The sequence below is a fragment of the Manacus vitellinus genome, unplaced genomic scaffold, assembly GCF_001715985.3.
Source record: "Manacus vitellinus isolate BGI_N305 unplaced genomic scaffold, ASM171598v3 scaffold_58_pilon, whole genome shotgun sequence".
NCBI classification, from domain to species: Eukaryota; Metazoa; Chordata; class Aves; order Passeriformes; family Pipridae; genus Manacus; species Manacus vitellinus.
The window spans coordinates 3,530,620-3,556,966 of NW_021940671.1; the positions used below are offsets into that span (position 1 = coordinate 3,530,620).

The 26,347-nt window shown below is 55.9% G+C and overlaps 2 protein-coding genes across 2 annotated transcripts in view; both read right to left on the reverse strand.

The window, feature by feature from the left end:
* Positions 1 to 12,389, reverse strand: part of FBXO21 (F-box protein 21) — a 30,995-nt gene extending 18,606 nt beyond the window's left edge. Inside the window, 5 exon segments of the mRNA XM_029963296.1 lie at positions 2,370 to 2,388; positions 2,391 to 2,454; positions 2,456 to 2,487; positions 2,490 to 2,558; positions 12,323 to 12,389. Of these exon segments, the coding sequence (XP_029819156.1) occupies positions 2,370 to 2,388; positions 2,391 to 2,454; positions 2,456 to 2,487; positions 2,490 to 2,558; positions 12,323 to 12,389 (251 nt within the window).
* Positions 12,390 to 13,100: 711 nt separating this feature from the next.
* NOS1 (nitric oxide synthase 1) overlaps positions 13,101 to 26,347 on the reverse strand; it is a 41,771-nt gene continuing 28,524 nt past the window's right edge. The window contains 17 exon segments of the mRNA XM_029963297.1: positions 13,101 to 13,307; positions 14,145 to 14,263; positions 15,192 to 15,386; positions 15,948 to 16,096; positions 16,283 to 16,404; positions 16,666 to 16,753; positions 17,905 to 18,115; positions 18,357 to 18,526; positions 19,134 to 19,193; positions 19,196 to 19,291; positions 19,806 to 19,940; positions 20,642 to 20,780; positions 21,156 to 21,330; positions 21,555 to 21,671; positions 24,552 to 24,610; positions 24,854 to 24,958; positions 25,961 to 26,105. Coding sequence (XP_029819157.1) covers positions 13,292 to 13,307; positions 14,145 to 14,263; positions 15,192 to 15,386; positions 15,948 to 16,096; positions 16,283 to 16,404; positions 16,666 to 16,753; positions 17,905 to 18,115; positions 18,357 to 18,526; positions 19,134 to 19,193; positions 19,196 to 19,291; positions 19,806 to 19,940; positions 20,642 to 20,780; positions 21,156 to 21,330; positions 21,555 to 21,671; positions 24,552 to 24,610; positions 24,854 to 24,958; positions 25,961 to 26,105 — 2,101 coding nt within the window. The 3' untranslated portion in view covers positions 13,101 to 13,291.

Below are 26,347 nucleotides of genomic sequence, written 5' to 3' on the forward strand. Positions count from 1 at the left end.
AACTTGGCACCAAACACTGTCCTGTGTTCCTGCTACCACCTCGGGGTCTAATTAAAAGGCTGCACAAAACAGAGCTCCCTCCACTGCCCTTGCTGGTGGCAACATCTACTGGAGGAAAACAGAACCCTGCAGTCAAACCCCGACAGCAGAATGCTTTTCCAGTTCATTTTTGGCACAATAAATAATTATTTTTAAAAAAACCTCGCAGCTTTCTTGTAAAAAAACCTCCCCGACCCGCTTTACTGAGTCTAAAAGTCCAAAAACTTAAGACACTTTATTAAGAATTTCAAGGTTCAGCTCAAAACCTAACTTCAGGTCGTGTTTTGGGGGCTGTCAGCAGCACCTTTTCTAACAAAGTGGGTGTGCCATAAAATATGTGCCAGCACAGCAATTCCCAAGGCTGCTGTGAAGACTCCAAGACCACTTGTGCGAGAAATATGGGGAAGAATCAGCACAGACGAAAACATTTTGGAAATAAAGCTGAGAGAAAGGTCTCTTGCAATTCACTGGGACTTTTATTTCATGTTTTGAAATTCTGTTAATTATTACTGGTTTATATAAAACATTTTCCTTCAGTCACAGGGACTGCCTCGATTTTTTTTTCAGGTTCTATCTATCTATCTATCTTTATTTATTTATTTATTTATTTTAATAAATAGAGCTGTTTAAATCACTATCACTAAATTACCTGAGGTTCTTTCCAGATTACATATATATTTACTTGGATAAATAGAGAGAAGGCCAAATATTTAAATCACTACTCTTGTATAAAAATTATATTACCAGTGACCAAAATGCACAGGTGGGTTTGACCACACATGGAAGATATTTCACTGCCAGTTAATAATTAAACTGTCCTGCAATTGCCTTTAAAAAATAAAGTCAAATAACCTCAAATTATATAACAACCCAAATCCCTGGCCTCTCCTTTACTGCTGAAACGCAGCCACCCCACAATAACCATCACAATCCTTTATTTTGGGATGAGAAAGGGTAATTTCTTGGGTTGAAATGATATTGGGAATTTTAGGAAGATGAAGTGCAACTGCTCATGCTGAAATCCGGCCAGGACAACAAGGTCAACGTGCAACCTCCTGCCAAAAGTCCCATTACCAAGGAGAGAGGAGGAGAGCAGAGTGTGCTAATCACCCACCACATCCCATTCCAGCTGCTGGATCCCAACCAGTGCTGAACTCCCAGAAAACACAGCCACTGAATCGGTGAAAGTCAACCCCAAGCCACGGTCTGGTGAGCTGGGGAAGCTGTAATTGTTCAATAGGCCTTTTTCACCCGTGAAAAGAGAATAATCCTCTCATTTGGGCCATGCTACGTTTCAGAAGCCAAGTGGCAATTAGAGAAAGCAATTTGCCTACTTTTCCCGTGCCAGAGCAGACCAAAAAAAGCAGGTAACAGATGAGAAAGTTCTATCCTAGAGAGGCTGGAGGCCACAGCGATGAGTGGTGGTGCCTCCAGGACTGCTGAAAGCAGCAGAGTGTCAGCAGTGTTATCCCCCTGCTTCATTCCCAGCCAAAATGTGAGCAGCTTCAGGGATTACAACACGGTTTTGCCCCCACCAGGCACCCTGTGAGTGCCCCTGGGCGAGACGGAACTCGGCAGCAGCAGAAGTCCACCCCAAGGATTTTGGTACCCGTGGAAACAGTTCTTCTCAAAGCACCACAAATAAACACCTTTCTGCTGTAAAGGATTAGTCCCGTGACAGGGCAGGTGCTGGAAGATGTTCTGGAAGGCGCTGTCGGGGTCAGGGAGGCCAAGCCACAACTCCAGAGCACGTGGATCTGATCTGTGTCACTGGCTGGATCTGGGGAGTGCAGGATCCCGGGGGGTGGAAGGGGCTGCAGGACTGATCTCTAGCGAAGAGCTGGCAGGACAGACCTCCTGCAAGCAGCAGGCACAGCCCGCGGGATTTCGGAGGGGAGGCAGCCCTGTAAAGCCCTTTTACAAGTGCGGAAGGACAGCTGTGGCTGCCTCATCCCTGGAAGCATTCCAGGTGCGATAAACTTGGAGCAGCCTGGCCTAGCGGAAGGTGTCCCTGCCCACGGCAGAGGGGGATGGAACTGGATGATCTTTACGGCCCCTTCCCACCCAAAGCGCTCCACGATTTCACCCCGAACGCCGCGGGGCTTGTCCGGCCCCTGAGGGGCTGCCCGCGCACCCGCTGGAGCCGGAAGCGAACACGGGGATGGGGAGCTGGGGCTGCACCTCCACCCCCCGCCCGATCACCGTCGGCTTTCCCAGGCCCGGGAGGCGCGGGCACCACCCGCAGCTCCCCGAGCCCCCGGCGGGTCCCCCCCTCTGCCCTGCCCTGCCCAGCGAGCCCCGGCGGGCCGGGCCGGGCCCGCGGTGCGCACCTGAGGCGGAAGCGCTCCGCCACACCTTCCCGCGGGGCTGGCACGCCTCGCGCAGCCCGCGGCAGGTGCAGGACACGCGGCCGATGGTCGGCGGCGCCCAGCACGTCGCAGCAGAGATGAGCTCCAGCAGCTCGCCCGGCAGGTCCGTGAGGCCCGTCCCGCCGCGCCGGGCCCCGCCGGGCCCGCGCCCTGCGCCGCCGCCATCTTGGCTTGTTTACCTGCGGTCACTGGGGCCGCGCGGCGCTTCCGGGGAGGGGCGGCCCGGGGCTGCGGCCACACGGGGCGGGGAAGCGGGAGAGCGGGCAGGGAGTGAGGGACGGGGACGGGGGAGAGAGCGGGGAGAGTCTGACAGGGACGGCGTGAGGGGAGAAGAGCGGGCAGGGAGCGAGGGACGGGGAGCGGGGAGAGAGCGGGGAGAGTCTGACAGGGACAGCGTGAGGGGAGAGAGCCGGCAGGGAGCTAGGGAACGGGGAGCGGGGACGGGGAGAGAGCGGGAGAGTCTGACAGGGACAGCGTGAGGGGAGCGGGCGGGACGAGGACGGGACGGGTGAGAGGGCGGGGAGAGGTCTGACGGCGCGTGAGGGAGAGACGGGCCGAGCGGGGACGGGGACGGGGAGCGGAAGAGAGCGGGGAGAGAGCGGGGAGAGTCCTGACAGGGACAGTGTGAGGGGAGAGAGCGGGCAGGGAGCGGGGAGGGGAAGGGGGAGAGAGCGGGGAGAGTCTCTGACAGGGACGGCGTGAGGGGAGAGAGCGGGGAGGGAGCGAGTGACGGGGACGGGGTGAGGGAGCGGGGAGAGACCCTCTGACAGGGACGGGGTGAGCGGGGAGAGAGCGAGTAACAGGGACGGCGTGAGGGACGAGATGAGGGGAGGGAGCCGGGAGGGAGCCTCGGACAGGGACAGGGACAGAGGAGAGAGCGGAGAGGGAGCGAGTGACAGGGAGAGGGTGAGGGACGGGATGAGGGGAGGGAGCCGGGAGGGAGCCTCTGACAGGGACGGGGACACGGGAGAGAGCGAATGACAGGGACGGGGTGAGAGGGGAACTCGGCGGGGTGTGTAAATATTAATAGAGACCTCATCGATGTGTATAAATGTCTAATAGAGACCTCATAAGTGTGTGTGTGTGTGTGTGAATGTCTGAAGGGGGACCTCGTCAAGGTGTGTGGACGTCTAATAGAGACCTCGTCGGTGTGTGTAAATGTCTAAAGGGGGACCTCAACACTGTGTGTAAATGTATAAATAGAGACCTCATCAATGTGTGTGAATGTCTAAAAGGAGACCTCGTCAATGTGTATCGATATCTAAAGGGGGACTTCAACAATGGGTGTAAATGTCTGAAGGGGGACCTCGTCACTGGGTGTAAATACCTAAAGTGGGTGTCCGGAGGGGATGTCATCAATGTATATAAATATCAAAAGGGGGACGTCATCCATGTGTATTAATATTTAAAGGGGAACCTTGTCAGTGTGTGTAAATATCTAAATAGAGACCTCATCAATGTGTATCAATATCTAAAGGGGGACCTCATCAATGTGTATCAATATCTAAAGGGGGCTTCCAAGAGGGGACCTTATCAATGTGTATAAACATCAAAAGGGAGGTGCCAAAACGGGACCTCGTTGATGTGAATCAATATCTAAAAAGGGGACCTTATCAATGTGTATAAATATTGAAAGAGGGACCTCATTAAGGGGGGGTGGCTCATCAATGTGTATCGATATCTAAAGGGGAGTTCCAAGACAGGACCTCATCAGTGTGTATCCTATAATTCTGTAAGAAGATGGATCCAGGCTCTGCTCTATTGTGCCAACCACGAGGACAAGAAGCAGCGGGCAGAAACTGCTGCCCAGGAAGTTCTACCTGAACATGAGGACAACTTACTCCCTGTGCAGTGACCACACACTGGAACAGGTTGCCCAGAGAGGGTGTGGAGTCTCCCTCACTGGAGATATTCCAGAACCGTCTGGACACAGTCCTGTACAATGTGCTCTGGGATGACCCTGCTCGAGCAGGGAGGTTGGACCAGATGACCCACTGTGGTCCCTTCCAGCCTGGACCAGTCTGGGGTCCTGACAAGTGCCCCAGTGTCTTGGGGGGGGACAGAGAGGAGGCCTTGGCTGAGGGCATTCTGCTGCCCTGTGTGTGGTGGCACCTGAGGTCACACCACCTCCACGTCTGCACTGACCCCTGAGATATCGTCACCTCCATGTCTGCACTGACCCCTGAGATATTGTCACTTCTGTGTCTGCAGTGACACCTGAGGGGATACTGCCACCATATCTGCACTGATACCTGAGGTCACACCACCTCTGTGTCTGCACTGACCCCTGAGGTGATGCCACTTCAGTGTCTGCAGCAGTATCTGAGGTAATGTCATCTCAAGTGTCTGCACTAACACTTCAGGTAATGCCACCTCTATGTCTATAGTGACACCTGAGGTGACACCACCTGAGTGTCTGCAATGACACCTGAGGTGACACACCTCAATGTCTGCACTGACCCCTGAGGTGACACCACCTGAGTGTCTGCAATGACACCTGAGGTGACACCACCTGAGTGTCTGCACTGACCCCTGAGGTGACACACCTCTATGTCTGCACTGACCCCTGAGGTAATGCCACCGTTGTGTCTGTGGCAGCACATCTGTGGGGACTGAGGTAACACAGCACGGTGTGTGGGGTGGCACCGAGGTGCCTGCTGCTGGATCCAGGGTGGCAGCATGGCAAGGCTGAGCAACAGCAGCAGTGCTGTGGTGATGTCTGAGGTGACACGGCTGCCGTGCCTCAGGGGACACCAGCACTGCCTGCGGTCACACCGCTGCCATGTCTGAGGTGGCACTGACGCCATCTGAGGTGACACCACAGCAACCTCTGAGGTGGCACTGCAGCCCTGTCTGAGGTGACACCACAGCAATCTCTGAGGTGGCACTGCAGCTCTGTCTGAGGCAACACAGCAGCCGTGTTCCCCTCAGGCCAGCTCCTCACCACCCTCACAGGGAAGGGTTCCTTCCCAATATCCCATCTAACCCTGCCCTCTGGCAGTGGGAAGCCGTTCCCCCTTGCCCTATTACCATCTGCCCATGTAAAAAATCGCTCTCCCTATTTTTTATAACCCCCCTTCCAGCACTGGAAGGTTCCCCCTTGGAAGTGCACACTGCCTTCCCATGGGAAAAGCCATGTCCATACTTCCTCATTCACATCCTGCCATTCCCAGGTCTCTCCAGTGCTGCCTGGAGCGCTGCTGCTGCTGCATTCCAGAGGCTCCAGCACCAAAATTGCTCTGGATTGCACACAAAGAGCCTTCTGTGCTTGCCTGTGACATTTTCCCCGAGGACATGGTCTAAATGATGTGAAACATGGAGTGCTGTGACTCAAGCAGCCTTCCAAGGAGGTGTTTGTGTCTGGCAGGTAAACAGGTATCGCTGATTGACGCCACCGAGCTATTTATAGTGCTCTGGCATTACAGGTGGCAGAGCAGAGCAAGGCCAAGGGATCAGCAGAGGCCTTTCCATGCTAAAAACCCAGAGATAAGAGAAGAACGAGGTCTGTTAGGTTTTAGTTCACTTTTTTATTTGGACTGTAATGCAAACAGGCATAAGTATTCCATAAAATCAGAAGATTGGAACTATACAGAAAGAGGTGCATGCTTCAGAACAATGTGGATATCTTGCAAACAGAGGCAGAGTCAGTCCGAGAGAGGGGCTGGAGTACATTGGACGAATGGCAGAGATTTTAGCAGCATTGAGAGCTCAGAGGTAGGGGAAGACCACGTTTCTGACCACGCTTAAAGCACTGCTATGACCAAACACAAGGTGGCTCAGCCCGCTCCCACCGCCCCCACCCCCTCGCTCCTCAGGGGAAACCCACCTTGGCACCACACAAAAAGCTGCAGAATAAGCTGCCCCCCTCCCCTCCACACGTAACCTGTCGTATGGGATGCAAAGTGAGAGGAAAGACGACGTGCCAGTCCTAAATCATGGCATCGTTTCATAAACCGAACGAAGGCACAGTGACATGAGGAGGTGCTGAGGGGAGGGAGGAGGGAGCGGGAGGACCAGAGAGCAGCCAGGGGTTGGAGTCTCATCCAGCCCAGCAGAATTTACCCATGTCTGAGGAGTTCAGAAAACCTCTGCAACAGAAATTTTGGGAGTTGCCTGCTCCGAAGCCGCCACCCTTCCCAGAGCAGTCCCCGTCCTCGTCGTGGCACCGCCGCTCTTCGGGAGAAGGCCACCAGGAAATCAAAGAATCCAAACCAACCTTTGAGTCTTAGGCCTTTCAAAGGTGCCTAAGGGAGCCGAGGGAATAAACCCCCTGCTCCTATTACAGAAATTAATTGGCACTGAATATCGAATTCCCTGGGCAGCTGGCAGAACTCATGTTTCTAACTACATGCAATCTAAAAAGCAATGAGTCCTGGCTGAAAGTCATCTCACTGCTCACTCTCACTGCCTGGGGAATTGTGTGCACTCTGGAAAAGCTGCAGACCACTCACAAGCTCTTTACAGCACACAGAGCCCAGGGTTTTTAAAGGCATCTCAAGGCAGCAGAATGGGGATTCAACCTCGGGAATTGTGGGGATTTGCCTATTTTGCAGAACTCTAGCAAAGCAGGGATTTTGCATTGAATCTCACTGGCTTCAAAGCCATCGTTTCAATGCTGGAGATTCTGAAACACCGTCTTCTATTTCTGTTTCTCGGCTACTGTAAAGTGTATTTTGTTCAGACGTGATTCCATGCCACGATCACACAGAGAGGAAAATAAAAAAGCAGGCTCAGAAGCAAGTAGCATTAACGTCTCAGAAGATTAAGGCCGTTTTGTTGCCCTTGGAAAATTTTGAAATCTCCCTTAGCAATTACTGTAGGAGCAAAACATTTGATTTAATCCGAAACAAGCTGACATACTGTCTGCTTGCTTTCTGCCTGCTTCCCCCACCCAGAACCAACACGTGAAAACAAAGCAACAAGCTCTTTCAGACCAACTGTTTCGGTGTTCAGTCTTTCAGTTTTCGAAGTATTAGGGATGCCCCTGGAAGAAAAATATTTTGCCCGATGTTTTTCCCTCGCGGGTTTCTGCACCAGCCCTGCAGAGACCTGTGCACAGGAGCTGAGCGACGGCCCAGCAGCGTGTTCCTGCTTTTCCACAGCCCTGCTAAACCAGGGATTCTCAGGGCAAGGCTCACAGGTCTGACTTTCTCACTTTGAGGTGCTTCCTCCCTGCTCCCTCCCCAAAATCTGGCCAGGTAGGACGTGAATAAGGCAGGAGAGCAGCAGTGAGACTCTCACTGCTAAACAAGCTGCCACTGCTCAGCCATGAACTCACAATCTGTTTGAGTTTGGTTGTTTTTTTTTTTCCCCCTGTGATTCAGTGGCTCAAAATTCCATCACAGCCAAACATCTGTAGGGGTGGAGGCCAAGAGTTTCCAGTCTACTTCATTCTGGGTACAGCAGGGAAAAGGTGGATCTCATCACAATGCCTGAATATTTCAGGAGTTACCTGTGCTAAAATCAAGCCGGTTTTGACCCCTCCTAAGCTCTGTTTTACTTCTGGAACCGAGTGCTTTAAAGCAGCCCCCCCTCTTCAGCTTTCCCCCACTGCCCTGATTCCCTATAAAACAGGCAGGGCCATATGGAAGAAGCTGGAGCTCAGATCTCCCTCGGAGGGTAGATTTCGGATGGATTGCCAGAGCCATGCATTGCAGGCACGTGCAAGTGCAGATTGACACAGCAAAAATATTGCCATCATAAAACTGCTGCTGCTGCTGCTGCTGCTGCTGTGCAAGCCTGACCCTGCAAGCTGCCCAAATCCCCAGGGCCACTGAAGCCAGTGGGTGTGGAAGGCATTTTGGACCTGGGAGGACGTGGATCCTACACTGATTTTGTCCAAGTTTCAGGAATACGTTTTTTTAAGAGCACTGGCCGAATTTTGCTCTTCCTGTTACAGCAGAAGAAATTGTTATAACAAAGAGAGTTATGGTAAAGTTGAATGGTCCTGAAAATGTGCCTCCATCTGTTCTGCAAAGGGACTGTGCTCCCCTCTGGAACTATCAACGCAATTGCAAAGTTATCTGAAGCAATTCTGAAGCTGGGAACTGGTCCCCGGTGAAAGAAGGAACAAAATTTAATTTTGAGCATAAAATTATCCTTCCAAAAAACGGTGGGAGCCCCCGGAGGGCGATGTAGTGGCTTCAGTGGTCGTATGTCAGGCGGCAGCAGCTTTGGCTTGGGCTTAGTGCAAGTCCACGAAGCTTCAAACACAGACACACCGTCTCCCCCACCAGCAGCTTGACCGAAACGGGGTCCCCGGGACGTGGAAGGTGTTCACAGACCCGCGGTGCTCACAGGTGGTGCTCAGTCTGCACCCACACCTCCCCAGCCCTGCGAGAGGAGCTGCAGAGAGCAGCTGAGCAGGGCTGCAGGTTTGCTCCCTGTGATCCCAGGGGGAATTTGCCCACCGGGAATTTCCCTTGTCAAACGAAGCCGGAGGGTGGGAGCAGGAGGGCGGCCCCGCAGTAAGAGTCTCTTCCCAGCACAAGGCACTGTAAGTCCGTGTCCGTTCCCAGGAGCTGCCCCTGCCCAGCAGCTGCCTGCACCTTTTGGCTGGGCAGGCAGGGCTGAGGAGGAGAAGGGCGGGATCTCCAGAGGGAAGTGGCAGAGGGAGCCTGGTTGCAGCCGGGATGGGGTGGGAGGCGTCGCACTCTGACAGCAAAGGGACCGCGGGAGCAATCACAGGCTGGACACGGGGCCGTGCAGCCCCTGGCTCTTCCCATCTCCTCTCCTGCAGCAGCTGTGCTCCTCCTCGCTCAGGACACAACCGCAGGGTCGCTGGTCACGCACAGACACGGTGGCTCGGGGGGTGGACAGTGCCCTGCTCACCCCTGGGGACACACAGGCGCGGGAGGGCACAGGGAGCGAGGACAGCCCAAAGTCAGAGCCGTTTCTCTGGCCAGTGTGACGGGCTCAGTTCCTCACGTGGGACGAGCTCAGGCCTTCACAGCCACAGCTGTGGAGGTGACATCTCTGTGAGGCCACTCCTGATGGCAGACATCTCATTATTTTCCTGCTGTCTCTCATAAACAGAAGAACAACAAACTCCCAGGCCGTCCTTCTGGGCAGATGAAACATTTGAATTTCATCAACAGCACAGGCACCAGATACCCTTGCACTGAAGGAGCAACTGATTTTTGCCTGCTAGTGGACACAGCAGGCTGGGAAAACACAGAACCTTTTCCCAGGAGTTTTCAAGTCCATATAACACCTTTCTGTGGACGATCTGCAAGATCCATGAATTAAAACCTTTGCAGAAAAAAACCACTTCATAGCATCTTGCAAATCAAATCTCCTGTTTAGAGAAGAGTCTCTTCAGTACCTGGGGAGTGAAAAGGAGCAGAGCTGCTCCAAAAGGGGTGGTGGTGGTGGATATCCACCAGGAGAGGGACTGGGACACTGGGTCAGGCTGGGTGTCCATCAGGTGCCCTTGCCACTGGAGCCCTGGGGGGCTGTGCAGGAGCTTGGATGGGCAGCAGGCACCTGGAGGTGACAGATTTGTGAGCTGAGCGCCCAAGGGGCACAGGCCCTCCACGTGTGACACCCCTGAGCAGCTCATCTGTGGCAGACCCCACCTCACCCTCTGCATTTATTCATGCCAGAGACATTGTGGCTACACCCACACGTCAGAAATGTCACATGGAGATGAGCAGAGTCCAGACAACTGGTGGAAGAGCCACATTTATGGAATAATAAAGCAGAGCCACAAGTTTCTTTCCCCCTGTGTTGCAGGAGAAAATGAAGCTCGAGGGGAGTGCGAAGCCCCCGCAGGCAAAGGGGATGGAGGAGAGAAATTCAGACGTCTGAGACTGACTCGACAGAAAACAGGGAATCAGAATTCCCAGTGTGGCTTGCGAGGACTGAATGGTCCTATTCAGTGGGAGCAGAGAGGAGCCCTGGGGGACATAAACTCCATGGACCTTCATGGCAGGGATGGTGTTTCTCCTCCAGGGCCAGGCAGGGAGCATGGCCTTAAAATATGTTTATTAATTCCCTTCCAAAGGGCTCTGAAGGACTCACCAACCCAATGCCTGTTGAATGTGGGAGGGTTTTGCCATCTGCCTGGCACAGACCCCTTTGGAGACCCCACAGAAGGCAAGGCAAGGCACACAGTTCCCTGCTGTGCACCAGCAGCTCAGGTGGAAGGGGGTGATGGAGGTGGCAAGTTTTGGGGTGCAGGAAAAGCAAGCCCGTTCAGCTCAGACACAGCACCCAGCAGCGACACGATTTCCAGGTGGGAGATGTTACAGCCATGCAGGCAGAAGGCAGGACAGGAGGAAACTACTTGCCAGCAACACAGGGAGAGCTGGAAAGAGGATGAAGACAAGGGAATTCCTTTGGGCACTCCCTCCTCCTCAGGCTGCACTGCTCCTTCTACCCAAGGAGGCCCAGAGCACAAAGCCCAGAGCCAGAATCGAATTTCCCCAAAGAAGAGGATGAGTTTGATTTTATTCCTTTAGCTGTGTTTCTGCAGCCATAGGGTCGGGGGGCAGGACCAGGCTCTGGGGCCTGGGAGCTGTCCCCATAAACAGTTCCTCTGCCCAAACTCCCCCGTCCCAGCAGCAGAGGGACCCAGCAAAGGGACCCCCATCCCACTGCCCGCCCTGGCTTTAGGGCACAACCCAGAGAGGTGCACCCTGGGCTGCCCTTTTCCCTGCCCTGCCCTGCCTTCACCCCCAGGTCACCGAGTGCCCGGGGGGGCTGACACAAAAGCTGGCTGTGCCCCTGGCTCCTTGCCCTGCTGCCAGCCCTGCCACCCGGCCGAGCTCCGCCCTCTGGCACACGTGGCAAGCATTCCTTCGTGTTCCGTGCCGGGACCAGCAAAAACGAGGCCTGCATCTCAAATCCTCCCGCTGCCGGGAGGCTTTTCGCTCCCGGATTTTGGGCTGGAGTTCCTTCAAGCATTCAGGGAGTCGAAGCTGCAGAAGACGGTCACGGCACGTGGAGATGCAGCCAGGCAAGAGGAAGGAGAGGGCAGGAGGTCTTGGATGAGGGTGGGAATAACTGCACAGCCCCGAGGCTGGGGAGCCAGCACGGCTTGTTCCGTGGGCTGGGAGAGCAGCAAACCTCCTGCAGCTGTTTTTTGGCTTAGGGCAGACAATCTCAGCCCCCTGAAAGCGAGCTCACCAGTGCAGCTCCCGGACAAAGCCTCTGCCGTGGCCGGTTTTGATGCTTCGCTCCGTGCAAGCCTCAGTGCAAGCCTCAGTGCACAGCTCAGCAGAGCAGGGGCAGGGGGAAAGGACCAGCACCTGCCACCTCCAAATGCCAACCTCCTCTCCCTGCCTCCAGCCAGAGCTGCAGCCACGTCCTGCTGTCCTTGTCCTGGCAGTGAGGGAGGACAAACCTTCTTCGGGGTGCGGAAGAGAGGAGGAGGAAGGACACACAAGGTCGCACGTGCTTTACCTCGCAGGCAGCTCTCCCCTGTTAAAGGGACTGATACCTCTCCGTGTTAACAGCTTGCTTTTGGGGCCAGGTTTTTGCAGCAGGGCTGAAGTGTGAGGGTGTCAGAGCCCAGAATCACACAGCACCTTTGCAGCTGACCTCACCTCCCTTCTCACAGGAGATGTCCTGGCAGAGACAGCTCGTGCTCCCGCCGAGGGGACTGGTTCACCACAGGGATGCCACATGGATTTCTCTTGGCAGGAGGTCGCTCCACACTGGCGTTTTCTGCTCCCAAAGCTGTGGAAGTGGCTGGGGTCTGCTGTGCCAGGACTGCCCATGGCACTGTGCTAAGGTGGAGCTGATGCTCTCCGGGGTTTCAAGACTCCTCCGTTGGCACATCCTCACCAAGGACCTGGAGCCTCCACAACCCTCCGTGTGCTGCCTTCCCAATAAGCTTTGTAACAAGAGGTGCCTCTTGCAGCTGGAGTTGGAGACGCTTCTCTCCCATCCTCATGGCTTTCCAGGCTCACCTGGGAGAGGGTTCACAGCATGCAAAGTTCTGGAATGCAGCCCAGTCTCAATCTCTCCCACCAGCATCGTGGCTGCAGATCCCATATCTCCTGTGAAACCCTCTGGAGAACAGCCTGGCCCAGCAGCAGTCACTGCCACGAGCTTTTCCTCAGCATGCACATCAGCCTGTGTGTTCTGTGCTTGCTCCTCTGGGGGAGGACTTTCATGCCAGCAAAAGTGGGGACTGAGCAGAGGGAGAGGCTCACAGGGAACAGGGAGCAGAGAAAGGGGCAAACACAGCACAGAGCCCACTTAGGAGAAATCATGACACATAAATCCTGACACAAACAGACACATCTGTACCCAGGCTGCTTGGGGGGGAACAACATTCACAGGCACGAGGGCACTGCACATCATCTGCCCCCAGCCTCGGGCATATGTACAAGTCCAAAGGAAAGCCATGAAAACACGAGGATTCAGCCAAGCCCCGAGCTGGGGAAAGGGAGATCCTGGGGGGAACGACCCCCTGCTCTAGTCAAGCAACAGGACCGAGCCATTGCCTACCCCCTGCCACCTCTGCTCTCCCCCAAAACACCAAAAACGCGGGTGATCACGAAGGTGGTGATTTCATGCAGCTGCAAAATGCCCTCGTGAGGAGGAGGGGGAATGTGGAGATCTGTAAAGAGCCACTGCGGGTTATAAAGCCATCGTACTTCAGTGGGGAAATCCGGGGAAGGGAAAGGGGGATGAGGGGGGGGAGAAATGGCCACAGGACAAGAGCAAGAGAAAGAGGAAGAAAAGGAAATAAAAATCATCATCATCATCATCAGGACACAACAACAGGACGAGAGACAGAGCGCTTTCCATGGGCAGTTCCCCGTGGAAAAGGAGCCACCGTGTCCGTGAAATACAAAACCCAGTGCCCTCCAGCTGGAGGGGGCAGCAGGTGCTGGGACTGGTTTGGCATCCCCTTGGGGTGAAGGGTCCGGTTAGGAGCAGAAAACCCTGCAAGGGAAAGGGGAGAAAGGCCAGCCTCAGGGGGAGCAGTGAGGAGCACGGGAGCATCCCGACCTGGATGTGCCACAGGCAGGGGTTTACAGAGCCCTCTGCAGCTCCCTCTCTCAGGTGCTCTGTGTACAGTGCAGACCCCAAAGCATGTGATGCCTCGGGAGAAAAATTCCCACCAAACCTCAGGGATGTTGGGAAACCCAGAGCCAAGCTCTGGGTCAGGCTACTGAGGGCCAGCACAAGGAGCAAGATCCACTCAGCTGCCCATCCTTTATCCTAAATAATCCTTCTGCTCAGCCAGGGAAAATCCCACCACGGCAGAGCTGAGCAAATGGCAGGACATGGTAGAGCGGAAACAAACACAGCAAAATGTCAAGACTTTTTACTTCTTCTGGTTGTTTTTACAATAGCAGGAAGAAAAAAATCCCTAGATCTTTCCTAACCGGGTATGGAGCCTCCTGGAGACCTCTCCCACCTGCTGCATGGACACCTGGAGCCAGCCAGGTCCCCCCCTGGAGCTGGGGGGAGTCGCCCCTTCCCACGGATCTTTCCAGCCTGGAGGAAGGCAGCTTGGAAATTCCCTTTGGATAGGATGGTGTCTGAGCACTCAATGCAGTAACCCAGGAAGCCAGGGGGGGATTTGTCCTAGTGAGGTGACACCTATTTCAGAGACCCTATTTCAGGTGACTCCTATTTCAGAGCGCCAAAATCCATGCCTTTCTCAGGACCAGGGAGGCTAAGGAAGTTAAATCTTCCTTCCCCATCCCTTCCCAGTCCTGCAGCCCACGCACTTGGGAGGCCATTGCAGGGGTTAAAACAAACGTGTCAACTCACTCATCCGTGTCTTTTTTGCTCTCCTCGATGAAGGCGATGGACTCGGATCGAAGGCGGTTCGTCACTTCGTACGTACGCAGGGTGACTCCAAAAATATCCTCGTGGTACCGGCTGTCATCCTGAGGGACAGGGTGGCAGAGGGGGAAAAGGAGCATTTGCAAACAGCTGGTGTTGTTGCAGGCTCTGGTGTGGCGGGGAGGTGCCAAACACACGGCGAAGGGCCGGGGGTCTGTCACGGGAGGGGGTGGCATGGCAGGGCAGAGGGGCAGGAGTGAGCAGGGAGGGGGAATGACCTTGCCAAGGTCACAGTGTGGGGCAGCCCAGGAGCTGCTCCCTGTGTTAGATCTCCTCAGCTGTTGGCAGCCCAGGGACTGCCTGGCGTCAGGGGGACAAGCAGCCCAAAGCCAGCCCATGTACAACCAACTCTGGGATCCCTCAGCTCCTGGGTAGAGTGTGGGGACGTGGTTCAGAAGGGGTCATCCCACAGGAATCAGGCTGGATTATCTTCCTGAGCATCCATCCCTGGGCCTGTGTCCCAAACTGAGCTCGTCTGGGCTCCAGCTGCAACATCTGGGCAATGTGTTTGCCCAGGGACATCACCCTGCCAGCCACAGAGATGGGGAGATTTGGACAGGGGGCCCCACAAACTGCCCTGGTGGATGGGTGGGACAGAGGGACTTAGCACAGTGGTCTGTGACAGAGGGACTTAAAAGCAACCCTTGTTTGAAGGAGGGACTGATCAAGGTGAACAATCCCTGCCTGGGCTACCAAGGGTGCCCACAGGGTTCTGTCCCAGTGCCCAGCACAGCAACAGCTCATCCCAGGAGCCCAGCGTGGGCTGAGGGAGCTGCAGGGCTCCTGCAGAGCAACGAGACTTCCCCTGGGCACCCGAACTTCTGGGAGATCACCCTCCTGACCTCTCCCAGCCCTCGGCAGCGGGGGCAGGACCACAACCCCCCTTCCCAGTGCCCGTCAGGAGCAGGCAGGAGCAGGCAGCAGCTGCACTGCCCGTGGCAGGGGCCATGTGGGGTCTCACACACCGCTCACCCTCAGCTTGCTGATGAAGGCGCCCGCCTCCTCCACCGACAGCTGGCCCTGCTGCCTCACGATGCGCTGGACGGTCTTGAGGACGTCCCCGGCCATGGTGACATCCCCGCAGACGTAGATGTGGCCTCCCTGCTCCTTCAGCGCTTTGAACACCGTCTGGGCCAGCTGCTCCTGCAACACGTCCTGCACGTATTTCTGAGGGAGGAGGAGGGAGATGGGGTTGACTCCAGTTTCTCAGCCCTACCCACCCGTGGGCTCTGTGTGCACCAGGCGCCCTTGAGGCAGCAGTGCCAGGTGACACCTCTTTGGGGGAACGAGCCTGAGCCTCGCAGCACCCACAGGGACAGAAAAGAGATGGGGAAGGCGGCAGAGCATCGTCCTGCTCTTGCACGTTCACACCTTCACCATGTCTTTCCTGGCCAGGCCTGCTCAGGTGCCCGTGGGAATTCGGAGCAGGCTTTGCGCTGGCTCTGGGTGCTGTCACCCACCAGCTGACATCCCTCCTCGTCTGCTCCCACCCAGTGAGGATGGCTGCAGCCCCCCAGGGCAAAGCATGAGCAAGGTGGGCACACACTGGGGTGGTGCAGGGATGGGGGCGTGCCCTGGGAATGGGGCTGCACCGGGAAGGGACGATCCTGCACACTCATGGCATGAGCTACCAAGGCCGTGCCAAGGGATGGGCACCTGCCCCATGTGCTGGCTGGCCAGGGCCACCCAGGGCTGCCTGGCAGCACCGCAGCAGTGCCCACCACACACCTTTGGTTTGTCTGGCTCCCGGGAGTAGGCTGTGTACAGCTCTCTGAAGACACCTTGGGCTTTGGCAAAGAGCGTCTCCTCCTTGTAGATGTGGTCGATCCTGGACTGCCGGCAGCCAAACACCAGGACCATGGGACAAGGCTTCAGCCCTGGGGAGGATTGGAAGCAGGTAACCCAGGGATCACCGATCCCCAGGTTCTGGAAGCCACCTCCCTCCAGCAGATCCACTGGGACATCCCAGGCAGGAGACTGGACCCCTCCATCCCTCTGCCACCAGCCCAGGCTTCCCAAGCAGTGCCTGAGATGAGGTTCAGGAGGGACAAGCGTTGACCCACCTTTGTGCTGGATCTCAAAAAGCCGCTGCTGCCAGAAGCTGCGGAAAGGGGCAATGCCGGTGCCGGGGCCGATGAGGATGCAGGGCACCTGGGGGTCCTGGGGCAGGTGGAACCCGGGGGCACTGCACACACCAAAGACACTGGTTAAACCCAAGCTCCCTCCCTCGCCTCTGCCCACAGCCAGCTGAGACAGCACCCGGGCAGGGAGGGGTAGAAAATGAGGTGAAATCCCAGAGAGCAACATTTTAGCGCAGAACTGCACCCGAGGGCTTTTGCTCACAAATCCAGCCTTGTTTCCTCCCACCGTGAGAAGAATTGAGGGCAGACATCCCATCCTGCAAGGGGGCTCACCCAATCTTTCCCACCCCTTGTGGAACACTTACCCCCTTACAAAGCAGGGCACCACTTCATCGGGCTGTATCCGATTGAGCCAAGAGGAGCAGACTCCGTGGTGGATTGGCCCTTCTCCATCTGGGAGGGGAGGGAAGGAGGTCTGTACCTGATGGCACCAGCCAACAACTCCAGTTGTCCTCTTTCCTAAAACCCTCCCTGCCACATCCCACATGAGCACCTCACTGAGACAGTCAGTGTCTCTGCACCCATTCCCCTTGTAGAACTTGGTAGAACTGGCACTCAGATCTCTCTGTGAAGCTGCCCAAGTTCACCCAGAACCTGGGAGAGTTGGGCCTCCACAATATTTAGGAAGAACCCGACTCTTCTTTGGTCCTTTTTGGCAGGAGCAGCATTGTGCAGGAGCACCAGGGCCCTGCCCATCTACACCATCACCAGGGCTACTTGGGCAAGTACAGAAATTTTCCTAGGGGCAATGTGGACTTTGGGGTGGGCAAACAGGGCCCTACACAGAGTTTGGATTATGCACCTCACCCAGACACGGCACCTCTGGAATAAGCTGCCGTTTTATGGACGGTTGTTCTCCATAACATGGCACAGCTGTGCCATGAGCTGAGGGAATCTGGTCACTCCAACAGGTAGAAAAGCTTTAGATACCATCTCTCTACCAAAGGTTTTGTGCTGTTTCCCATGTGCCCAGCTCTGGGCCCCTCAGCTCAGGAAGGACATTGAGGGGCTGGAGCAGGTCCAGAGAAGAGCAACAAGGCTGGAGAAGGGACTCAAGCACAATTCCCATGAGGAGAGGCTGAGGGAGCTGGGGGGGGCTCAGCCTGGAGAGGAGGAGGCTCAGGGGAGACCTCCTCACTCTCCACAACTCCCTGACAGGAGGGGGGAGCCAAGTGGGGATTGGTCTCTTCTCCCAGGCAATGAGCAACAAGACAAGGGGGCTCGGTCTTCAGCTGTGCCAGGGGAGGTTTAGGTTGGATATTAGGAAGAATTTCTTTACAGAGAGGGTGCTCAGCCATTGGAATGGGCTGCCCAGGGAGGGGAAGGATTCTCTGTCCCTGGAGGTTTTTATGGTAAGACTGGATGTGGCATCAGTGCCATGGGCTGGGAACCACAGCAGGGTTGGATCAAGGGTTGGACTTGCTGATCTCTGAGGCCCCTTCCAACCCAGCTGATTCTATGATTCTATGATTCTATGATTCTATGATTCTATGATTCCATGATTCCATGTGCTGCTGCTCTGCCCCTGTCCCCCAGCCCGGTACCTCTGGTGCGGTAGGAGACCACGGCCACGGTGAGATGGACCTCGCCCGGGTACAGCTCTGGGGAGGAGCTGATGGAGTAGTAGCGTGGCTGGAGGAGGGGGAGCTGTGTGAGCAGCAGCGTGGAGGGCATCTGCACCGAGGGGAACTCCTCCAGCACCTCCACAATGGTGGGGTTCTTGGACCACTTCCACTCCTCGTACTCCTGCAGGCCCTGGAGAGAGGGAAGGAGGGAGGGAGGAGAGAGCTGCAGCATCCACCTCTTCCAAGCCAGGTGCCTCCACTGATATCCCACCAGACCCGTAGCAAAGGGTGGGTGGCAGTGAAGGCAGGGCAGGAGGAGCCCTGCTGCCATGGGTGGAGACTCAGCCTCACCAAACAGTGTGGGATGAAAATGCCCTGGGGTTGTCATTGTCCCTCAGGGCCTTGGAGAACATGGGGCTTGGGGTCCTTACCTTGCTGAGGACCTGCAGACGTTTCTTCTCCTTCTCACTGGTGGCCAACAAAGCAAACTGCTGCAGCAGCAGGGGCGTGGGAGGGGTGGTGATGTCCAAATAGTACTTAAAAGCCTGGAAGATGGTGCACGGTGGGACACGGTTCTCGTCTGTCCAGTTGCTGATGACACCTGCCAGGAGGGAATGCAGCACAAGCACGGGATCAGCACAAGAGCCAAGGTGGGCAAATCTCTGCTTTCATCCCCCATGTCAGCTCTGAGACAGTGGATTACTGTGTTCCAGCTCTGGTTACACTGTGCATGGCTGTGTCAGACTTATCCCCGAAATACAGCGTTGGGATGGTCCATCAACACCCCCTAACTCTTCTTTCCAGTCCTAGACATTGCTCTTTCTATGGAAATATAAACACCTTTAATTTTCCCAAGGAATAAGGAAATATCTTCCCCAGGGCCCTGCTCACCCTTCAAACCCTTTCTCTACATCCCAAGTGCAGAGGAGCCATGGCTCTGGGCAGAGGAAGGTTGAAGGAGGTGCTCCCAGTCCAGGAAAACACAACAGCAAGATGGGAAATGATTTCTCCTGGGGGCCACCCAGCACCCTGAGGAGCTGCTGCAGGAGCTGGGCGAGGAGGAGAGAGGCCACCCGTGCAGGAGGTGGCCCTGGTTACCTAGAGCCGGCGAGGAGGAGAGAGGCCACCCGTGCAGGAGGTGGCCCTGGTTACCTAGAGCCGGCGAGGAGGAGAGAGGCCACCCCGTGCAAGGAAGTGGCCCTGGTTACCTAAGAGCGCGTGCTCCTCTCCAGCAGCTTCCACCTTCACCAGCTGGTTGGCAGGAGGGCATCTTCAAGCCTGTCGATCAGAGGGCGTGACCAAGTCCTCGTGGTTCCTGGAAACACCCCCATGGTGTCCGGGGGCAGGTACTGGCAGCCCCGGTGCCCTCGGTGTGGCCAGGCCCGGCAGGAATGAATCGTCCAGGCGGCTGGGCAGGGAAAGGAGGGAAAGGAAGGTGAAGGGAGGGAAAGCAGGATTGTGTTTTGGGGGAGTCCCTGAGCTCTGGCCTCGCCAGAGCTGCTGGGCGTGCTGGGCACACTGGTGGCACGGCCAAGCGCGTGCCCCCCCGAGCGGTGTCCCCGCAAGGTCACAGCAAGGGAGAGGGGAGCGCTCAATCCGCCCCCCCGCTCCCCCCGCGCCGCTACTTCACCTCGGGGCTTTTCAAAAAGGGAAAAAAAAGACCAGTTTAAAACCTCTTGTTTCTGAGCAATTTGATCGTTTCTTTGGCTTCCCATCCCCCGGGGCTAATTGAGGCAGCAGCAGCAGCAGAGATTTAGCCGGGCACAGAGGCGGGGAACACCCCTCCCCGGCTTCACGTGGCTTCCAGCATTGCTCAGGGTTTGCACAGAGGTGGATTCCATGGGGCGTTCAGGGGTCAAGGTCAGCAGCACTGTGTGCACTGGTGCTTGGGTGCACCTCCAGGGTGTCCAGCTCCCAGGAGAGCTGCACTTCCTACCTGGACTTGGGGCTCTGCAGGTTCTGGCGCGTGATCAGCCGGGCTGCATAGACACGTTTTTTGTGGATGCTGTACAGTCCTGAGGAGGAGAAGTGTCAGGGAAGGAATTCAGCAGAGGCCTCTGGCTCTCGCAGGGCTGTTGGTCACTGCTGAGGGCTCAGCCCTTCAGACCAGTGCTGGCCACAGCCAGAGGACCACGGGCTCACCACCCTCCTGCTTGACCACCCAGCGAGCCTGGGGGATCAGAAAACCCCAGGGGACAACCAAACACGTGTCCCTTTTGTCAGTGACCCAGGAGGACTCTGAGACGCAGGGATGTGCCCTCACGTGCCCGCAGGCACCTCTCGCTGCCAGGGCCACCTGGCTGGCAGGGAAGAGCCTGGATTTGGGAAGAGCTGAGCAGCCAGTGCGGCAGATCCTCAGCTGCAGGAGCCGTGCTGAGGGGCCAGGTGTCGCTGGGCTGGACCTGCCACGGAGCGGCATTGGACGGAGAGAGCTTGGAAAGATCCCAGGTTTCCAGCTCCCTGGTTCAAAAAATGGGGTCAGGAGGAGGGAGATCAGATCATCTCCAAACATCTCTGTTACGGACACAGACAGGGACCAGCCAGAGGGGCCTGAGACCATCACAAGCTGCTCCCTGGGCGTGTGATGGCGGTGAAAGGCAGGGCTGAAATGCTGGGAATTTAACACAGAACAAGCAAGGAGGTTTGGCCCCTGTGCCCTCAGTAAAACCCACTGTGTCTCCTCCACCTGCCCCACCAGGTGACCCCATCTTCATACCCTGTGTGAGCTCTGGGGCCTCGGCCACGTAGGTCAGCCGAAACTTGCTCCTCTTCCAGCTGCGGTCGTTGCTGATGAGGGAGTTGTTTGCTTTCTCGATGTTGACATCGTCCCCCACGCAGAACACGTCACACGCTGCCTGCAGCACACACCAGGCTCTCAGGCATCCCCCCCTGCCTCTGGGGAGCCCCCTTGTCCCAGCCCACCCCTGCCAACCGAGGAGAAGGAGCCCCCAACATGCAGGGCTACACCAGTGGCCATGGGCGTGCCCTCCTTCCCCAAACATCTGGGATAACACAGGAATTCAACCCAGTGCTCACCCTCAGTGTGCAGCACAAACCAGAGCATCACCTCCACCAAAATATGGAGCATCCTGGGCTGGGGTGGTGCCAGAGCATCCCAGAGCAGGGAAGGAGAGGCTGGGTTTTGATCCAGCTCTGACCAGCAGTTGTGCTCTGTCCCTTTGTTCTTCTCCCCCCTGCTCCTCCCCGGGGCACCAGGGAAGCAGGTTTACCTTGAAGACCTTCTTGGCCCAGGTCCTGAAGGACTCCTCCTGGCCGCAGAGCTCGTCCCCCTCTCCCATGCGGAGGATCCTCTCCCCGCCCAGCTCCTCCAGGAGCGTGTCCACGGCCCGGGCGAAGGCGCAGAAGTGGGGGTAGGCACGTGAGCCCAGCCCAAACACAGAGAACCTGCGGAGAGGTGGCTCAGCTGTGGCTGCCCAGCTGGGGAGGGACACTGGCACCCCCCTCTCCTGCCCCACCGCCCCCCAGGCAGCGTGGAGGGGTCTGCAAGTGGCTAAAATACACCATGTGTGGGGTAAGAGCTGTGGGGGCAGACGGGCTCTGTGCAGCACCGGCTCCTGCTCTGTCCCTCCTGCAGCAGGAACTCCTGCCTCCCGCCCCGTCCCCTTTACCTGACGTTAGCCAGAGGCCCCGTGCTCTCAAAGTTGTCCCTGGAATCAGGGCCATCACTGGAGGATTTCCGAGCGTCCGAGTAAGAGGAGACGCTGTTGAAACGGACCTTGTAGCTCCTGTGAACAGCAACAACAGCCAGTGTTCCAGAGGTGACACCTGGGAGGGGTCCTCCCCGGGGACCAAATTGTGCAGGACACCCAGCCAGAGCTCAGGGTTCAATATTCCACATGCTCCCTCCCAGGGTCAGGCCACCCACGGTCAGCTCCATGAGGTCCTTGGCCACCCCATTGTCCCCAGTGGTGCAGAGCTGACAGGACCTTTGGCACCACCTGTCCTTCCCTGGCAGCACACAAGGTCGGGTGTATGTCTGAACAGATATTCTGAGGGTGTTTTTTTTTCATTCATGGGAAGTGGAAAATAAATTTAAAAGAAAAAAAAAAAAAGGAGCGAGAGAAGAAGGGATGAGGAGGGGGAAGGGGAGCGGAGGGAAAAAAAAATCTGACAACAGCAGAAGTATTTCTGAATCGAACCATCTTCAAAAATTGCTCTTCACAAGGGTTTCTAAATATACTGGCAGAGCAGCGAGGCTGTGGTGTGTGCATGAGTCACGGCAGACCTCCTGCACCCGGCACGGCATCACAGAGACAACCCTGGAGAGAAACCACTGCCAGGGTCACAGAGCCCTGGGCTCCAGGGCTGCTCCACAGCCTCCTCCTTCCTTCCTTCCCAGATTTCCACGCTTTCCTGCTTCACTCCACCTGCTTTGGTCCACTGCTTTCTCTGCTGTGCCCGTGTCCTGCCCCCGGGTCAGCCCAGGTTGTGTGGGGAGGGCAGAGCAGGGCAGCACAACCCACAGGGTGAGGTGGGCACAAAGCCCAGATTCCCCAGGGGGGTGCTGGGTCCAAGGTTGGGGCACCAGCAGCTTTTGCTGCAATGGGAAGGTCCCTGTGGTGGGAAATGACTGCTGAAGGATGAGCTGCATTGAGCAGCAGGTCCTTAAATAGGAATGGCTGATGAATGCCTCGGAAAACCCTTGGAAAACCCTTGCTGGAAGACATGAGGAATCAAATCTACAACCACAGCACAACCACAGGGCTGTGGTCAGAGAGCTATGGCCACAGTACCTTGGCAGGCTCCTCCAGACACTGGGATTTAGAGAGGCCACCCCACCCTGAGGGGTCTCAGCCACCCTCAGCATTCCCTGTTGGACACGGAGCTGGGAGTGGGCAGGAACTGCTCTCTCCAGTTCTATTCTACAGACTCCAGGCTGACACTGTCCCTCTTCCCCAGACAGTCTCCTCCAGGTCTCCTTTTCTCACTGCAAAAGCTTTTTTCCATGTTTAATATCAGCAAAGTCCTGGACATGGATTGGAGCAATCCCAGAGAAGCTGTGGCTGCCCCTGGATCCCTGGGAGTGTCCAAGGCCAGGCTGGACAGGGCTTGGAGCAACCTGGGCTAGTAGGAGGCGTCCCTGCTCATGGCAGGGGGTGGGACTGGATGAGCTTTAAGGTCCCTTCCCACTCAAACCATTCCATGATTCTGTGATCTCTTCCTGCCATCCAGAGCTGTGACCTCTTGGCCTGTCTTGCAGGGAGCACAGGCAGCAATTTATTCCCTCCACCTCTGCAGCCACCTTTTCCATCTACGAAATCTGCCACCTCACTCCATTTCTGCCTCCTTTCCTCCAGATAAAATAGCTCTCACCCTTTTGATCCGTCGCTGTTTCCAGCACTCTGCCCACTTTTGCTGTCAGGTAAGGGAGCCACAGGCTCTCCTGGCTCTTAGAAACTCCTGCCAGCCCTGAAATTACACTTAGAGGTGACTGGGACAACGAGCCCTGAGCTTTTTATAAACTGGGCTTTTTATCCTCCTCGAATCTGCCTGGCTCCTCACGGGCAGCACCGCCGCACCCAACCCGGTGTTGCACCCCAAAAAGTGAAGATCCTCGGGGTGAGGACCACGTGTGAAATGGTGCAGACACCTCCAGGGCATCCCTGTTTTGTCGGCTGTCCCCATTAAGGCACGAGGCCATCAGGAACCGGGTGGGTTTTCAGCAGCCCTGCCGGGATCCCTCAGAGGACTTGGCTGCTCAGCAAGGGGACAGCTTCGGGGCTGCGGCGTGGCCAGCACTGGAGAGCCACAAATTGGTGTTTGTCACCTTCCTGCAGCCCCAGCCACGCTGCTCAGGCAGAAAGGCAGGGCGGGGAAATCCCCCTGCACCCCCCTGACCGGGGCTAATTCACCCCTCATTAAGGAGCAGCCTTTTGCCAGTCGTTGGCTCGGGAGACATTCCAGAGCAGAGCAGTGTCCCAGTTCAGTGGAATATATTCTTCTTAGCAGCTAAAATCAGAGGAGACCCCAAGCAATTTGTCTGCCCTCCCTTCCCAGCCTCTGGAATGTTGCAGCGAGATGCTCAAGGCTCATCTCCCAGCGAGGGGGGATTTTCTACAACCCCGGATTCTGTCTCCAAGGCACCAGTTCCAGACTCGCTGTTACAAACATTGCAGGGTTTATAACAGCTCTTATTTTTCCCTAGAAATATTTTCACACCATGCATGAAGTTAAATTTGGTTCCCGAGCCCTCCCTCCACCTACATCCACATAGCAGGGAACTCCCTTCTACCTCCAACTCCTACTATTTTTGTGTCTCCTGGACAGCCCCAGCTCTCAGATTTCAGGGGAGTTCCTACTTTTATTTGTTTGGGGTTTTTTTTTTCATAGATTCCTGACTCTTAAAGCTGAACAAAGGAGCTTTGAAATGGAACCACAAGCTGGAGCCCACAGGCCCAGTGTGTTTGTCCTCCCTGGGACCTCCTCTCTCCCCATTCCCTGCTTCTCCAGGCAGGTCCCATCCCTTGGATCTTTGCAAACGTGATGCCTGCATGAGGATTTCCCACTCCCTTCTGGGAGGATGAAGGCTGAGAAGCAGGGTATCCTGGCTGGGGGGGGGTTGCTGGGGTTTGGAGTGGGGAGGGAGGGGTTTGGAGTGCTCTTACTTCCTCTCCTCCAGGTGGGAGTTGGGATTCTTCATCTCCATCAACGCACAGCCAAATTTCTGCAGAAAGGGAATAAAAAAGGCCATAAGTTTTGCCGGTCTCTGCAGGAAATGAAGCTGGGATCAGTGACTGTGAGCAGATATCCCTATTTCTGAGCAGGCAGGTCCAGCACCACGTGCCACACAACGCCCAGACCTGTGTCCTGGGCCATTCCAGCCCAGGCTGGGCGAAAAGAGGATGTTCTTCCCCACGTCCCAGTGCCTGTCCCCTGCTGCAGCCCCCACCCCTGTGCTCTGTCCTACCTCTCCGTTCTCGGGGGGGTCCCCGTTGCCGAAGGTGCTGGTGACCACCAGGACCAGGGTTTCGTGCTCCAGGTGCACGACGTCGTACTCGTCCATGGACATCACCTGGGAGGGGACAGAGAGGGCAGCAGGAGCTGGGGGGATCCACCACCAGCCAGTCTGCTGGGAGGGACCCCATTCCACCCAGAGATGGGACATGTCCCTGCTGACTCCATGCTGGTGCTCTGGCAGAGATCTCCCCAGAGGGAGGATGAGGACAAGGGCCTTGAGGGACATGGACAACCATGGAGCTGCCACTCAAGAGGCTGTAGGAATATGTGTGCTACAGTGCAGGAGTATTAGCTGGAAAAATTCCTGTGCAGGTGTCAACCCAGACCCTGTGTCCTGGTTAGAACAGCTGGGACCAGTTCATCACTGGATGGGTGTAACCCAAAACTGGGTATTCCAGAGCCTTCCATGCCATTGCCCAGAAACTGTTATCAACAGAGCATTTGCACCCTCTGCCCAGAGCAGCCCTGACCCCTCAGGCTATAAACTGGGTATTCAGAGGCCTGTGAGACAGGAGGGTGCCCCTGTCCTCCACCCATTGTGGAACTCCTGAGGGAGGTACTGGGCATTCCTGCCTGAACCTGAGGATAGATAATCTTGGGGTCTTGGGACTTTTTTAACCACTTGTGGGATCCAGAGGAAGACTGCAACCATCACTCTTGACCAGACTGCAACCACCACTCTCACCAACATGTTTTCCCCTCTCCTTTTCCTTTGGACTCAGGGGGCCCAAGGAACACCACTCTGTTCATCCCCAGGGTGCTGGGTTATACATTTGGGTTTTGTGGGTTAAAACCAACTGTTTGTCTGTATAATCGTACTTACTGTATTATTTTATTAAATTGTTATTCTGATTTATAATCTCTCTTTTGAGTTGGGTTCATTTCCCCTGCCAGTTTACCTTAAACCAGCACGCCCTGGGAGCTGCTGGAGTCCCCTGGCAGCCAGGAAGCCCCACAGGCATCGAACCACGTATTTTCCAACATCCATATATATTTCCTTGGCCCACCCATAATTCTGTGCCCACCCCCTTGCAGGAGTCAGGAGCTGGGGCAATACCTTGGCATCGAAAGCGTGTTTGAAGATTTCACACAGAGTTTTTGCATAGACCTGGGACTTCCCCGTCTCCGTGGCGTACAGGATGGTGGCCTTGACCCTCTTGGCCATGGCCTGTCCCATCAGCTTGGCTGAGAACTTCACAGCCCTAGGAAGCAAGAGGGGAATCCCAGTAAGAGAGTTTGCTGTCAGTGCCTCTAGCCCAGACCCTTTTATTCATTATTAAATGAACTGTCTGCCTTAAAAAGTTGCAGCGTCGCTTCTTTTGTGAAGCTGTGGAAGAGCACGTTCATCTTGACTTGTCAGAGGGGAAGAGTGGATGGGGGAGCTTGAGCATGGAGCTGAAATAAATACCTGAATGGGTGTAAGAAGGAAAATGCTAACCCAGGT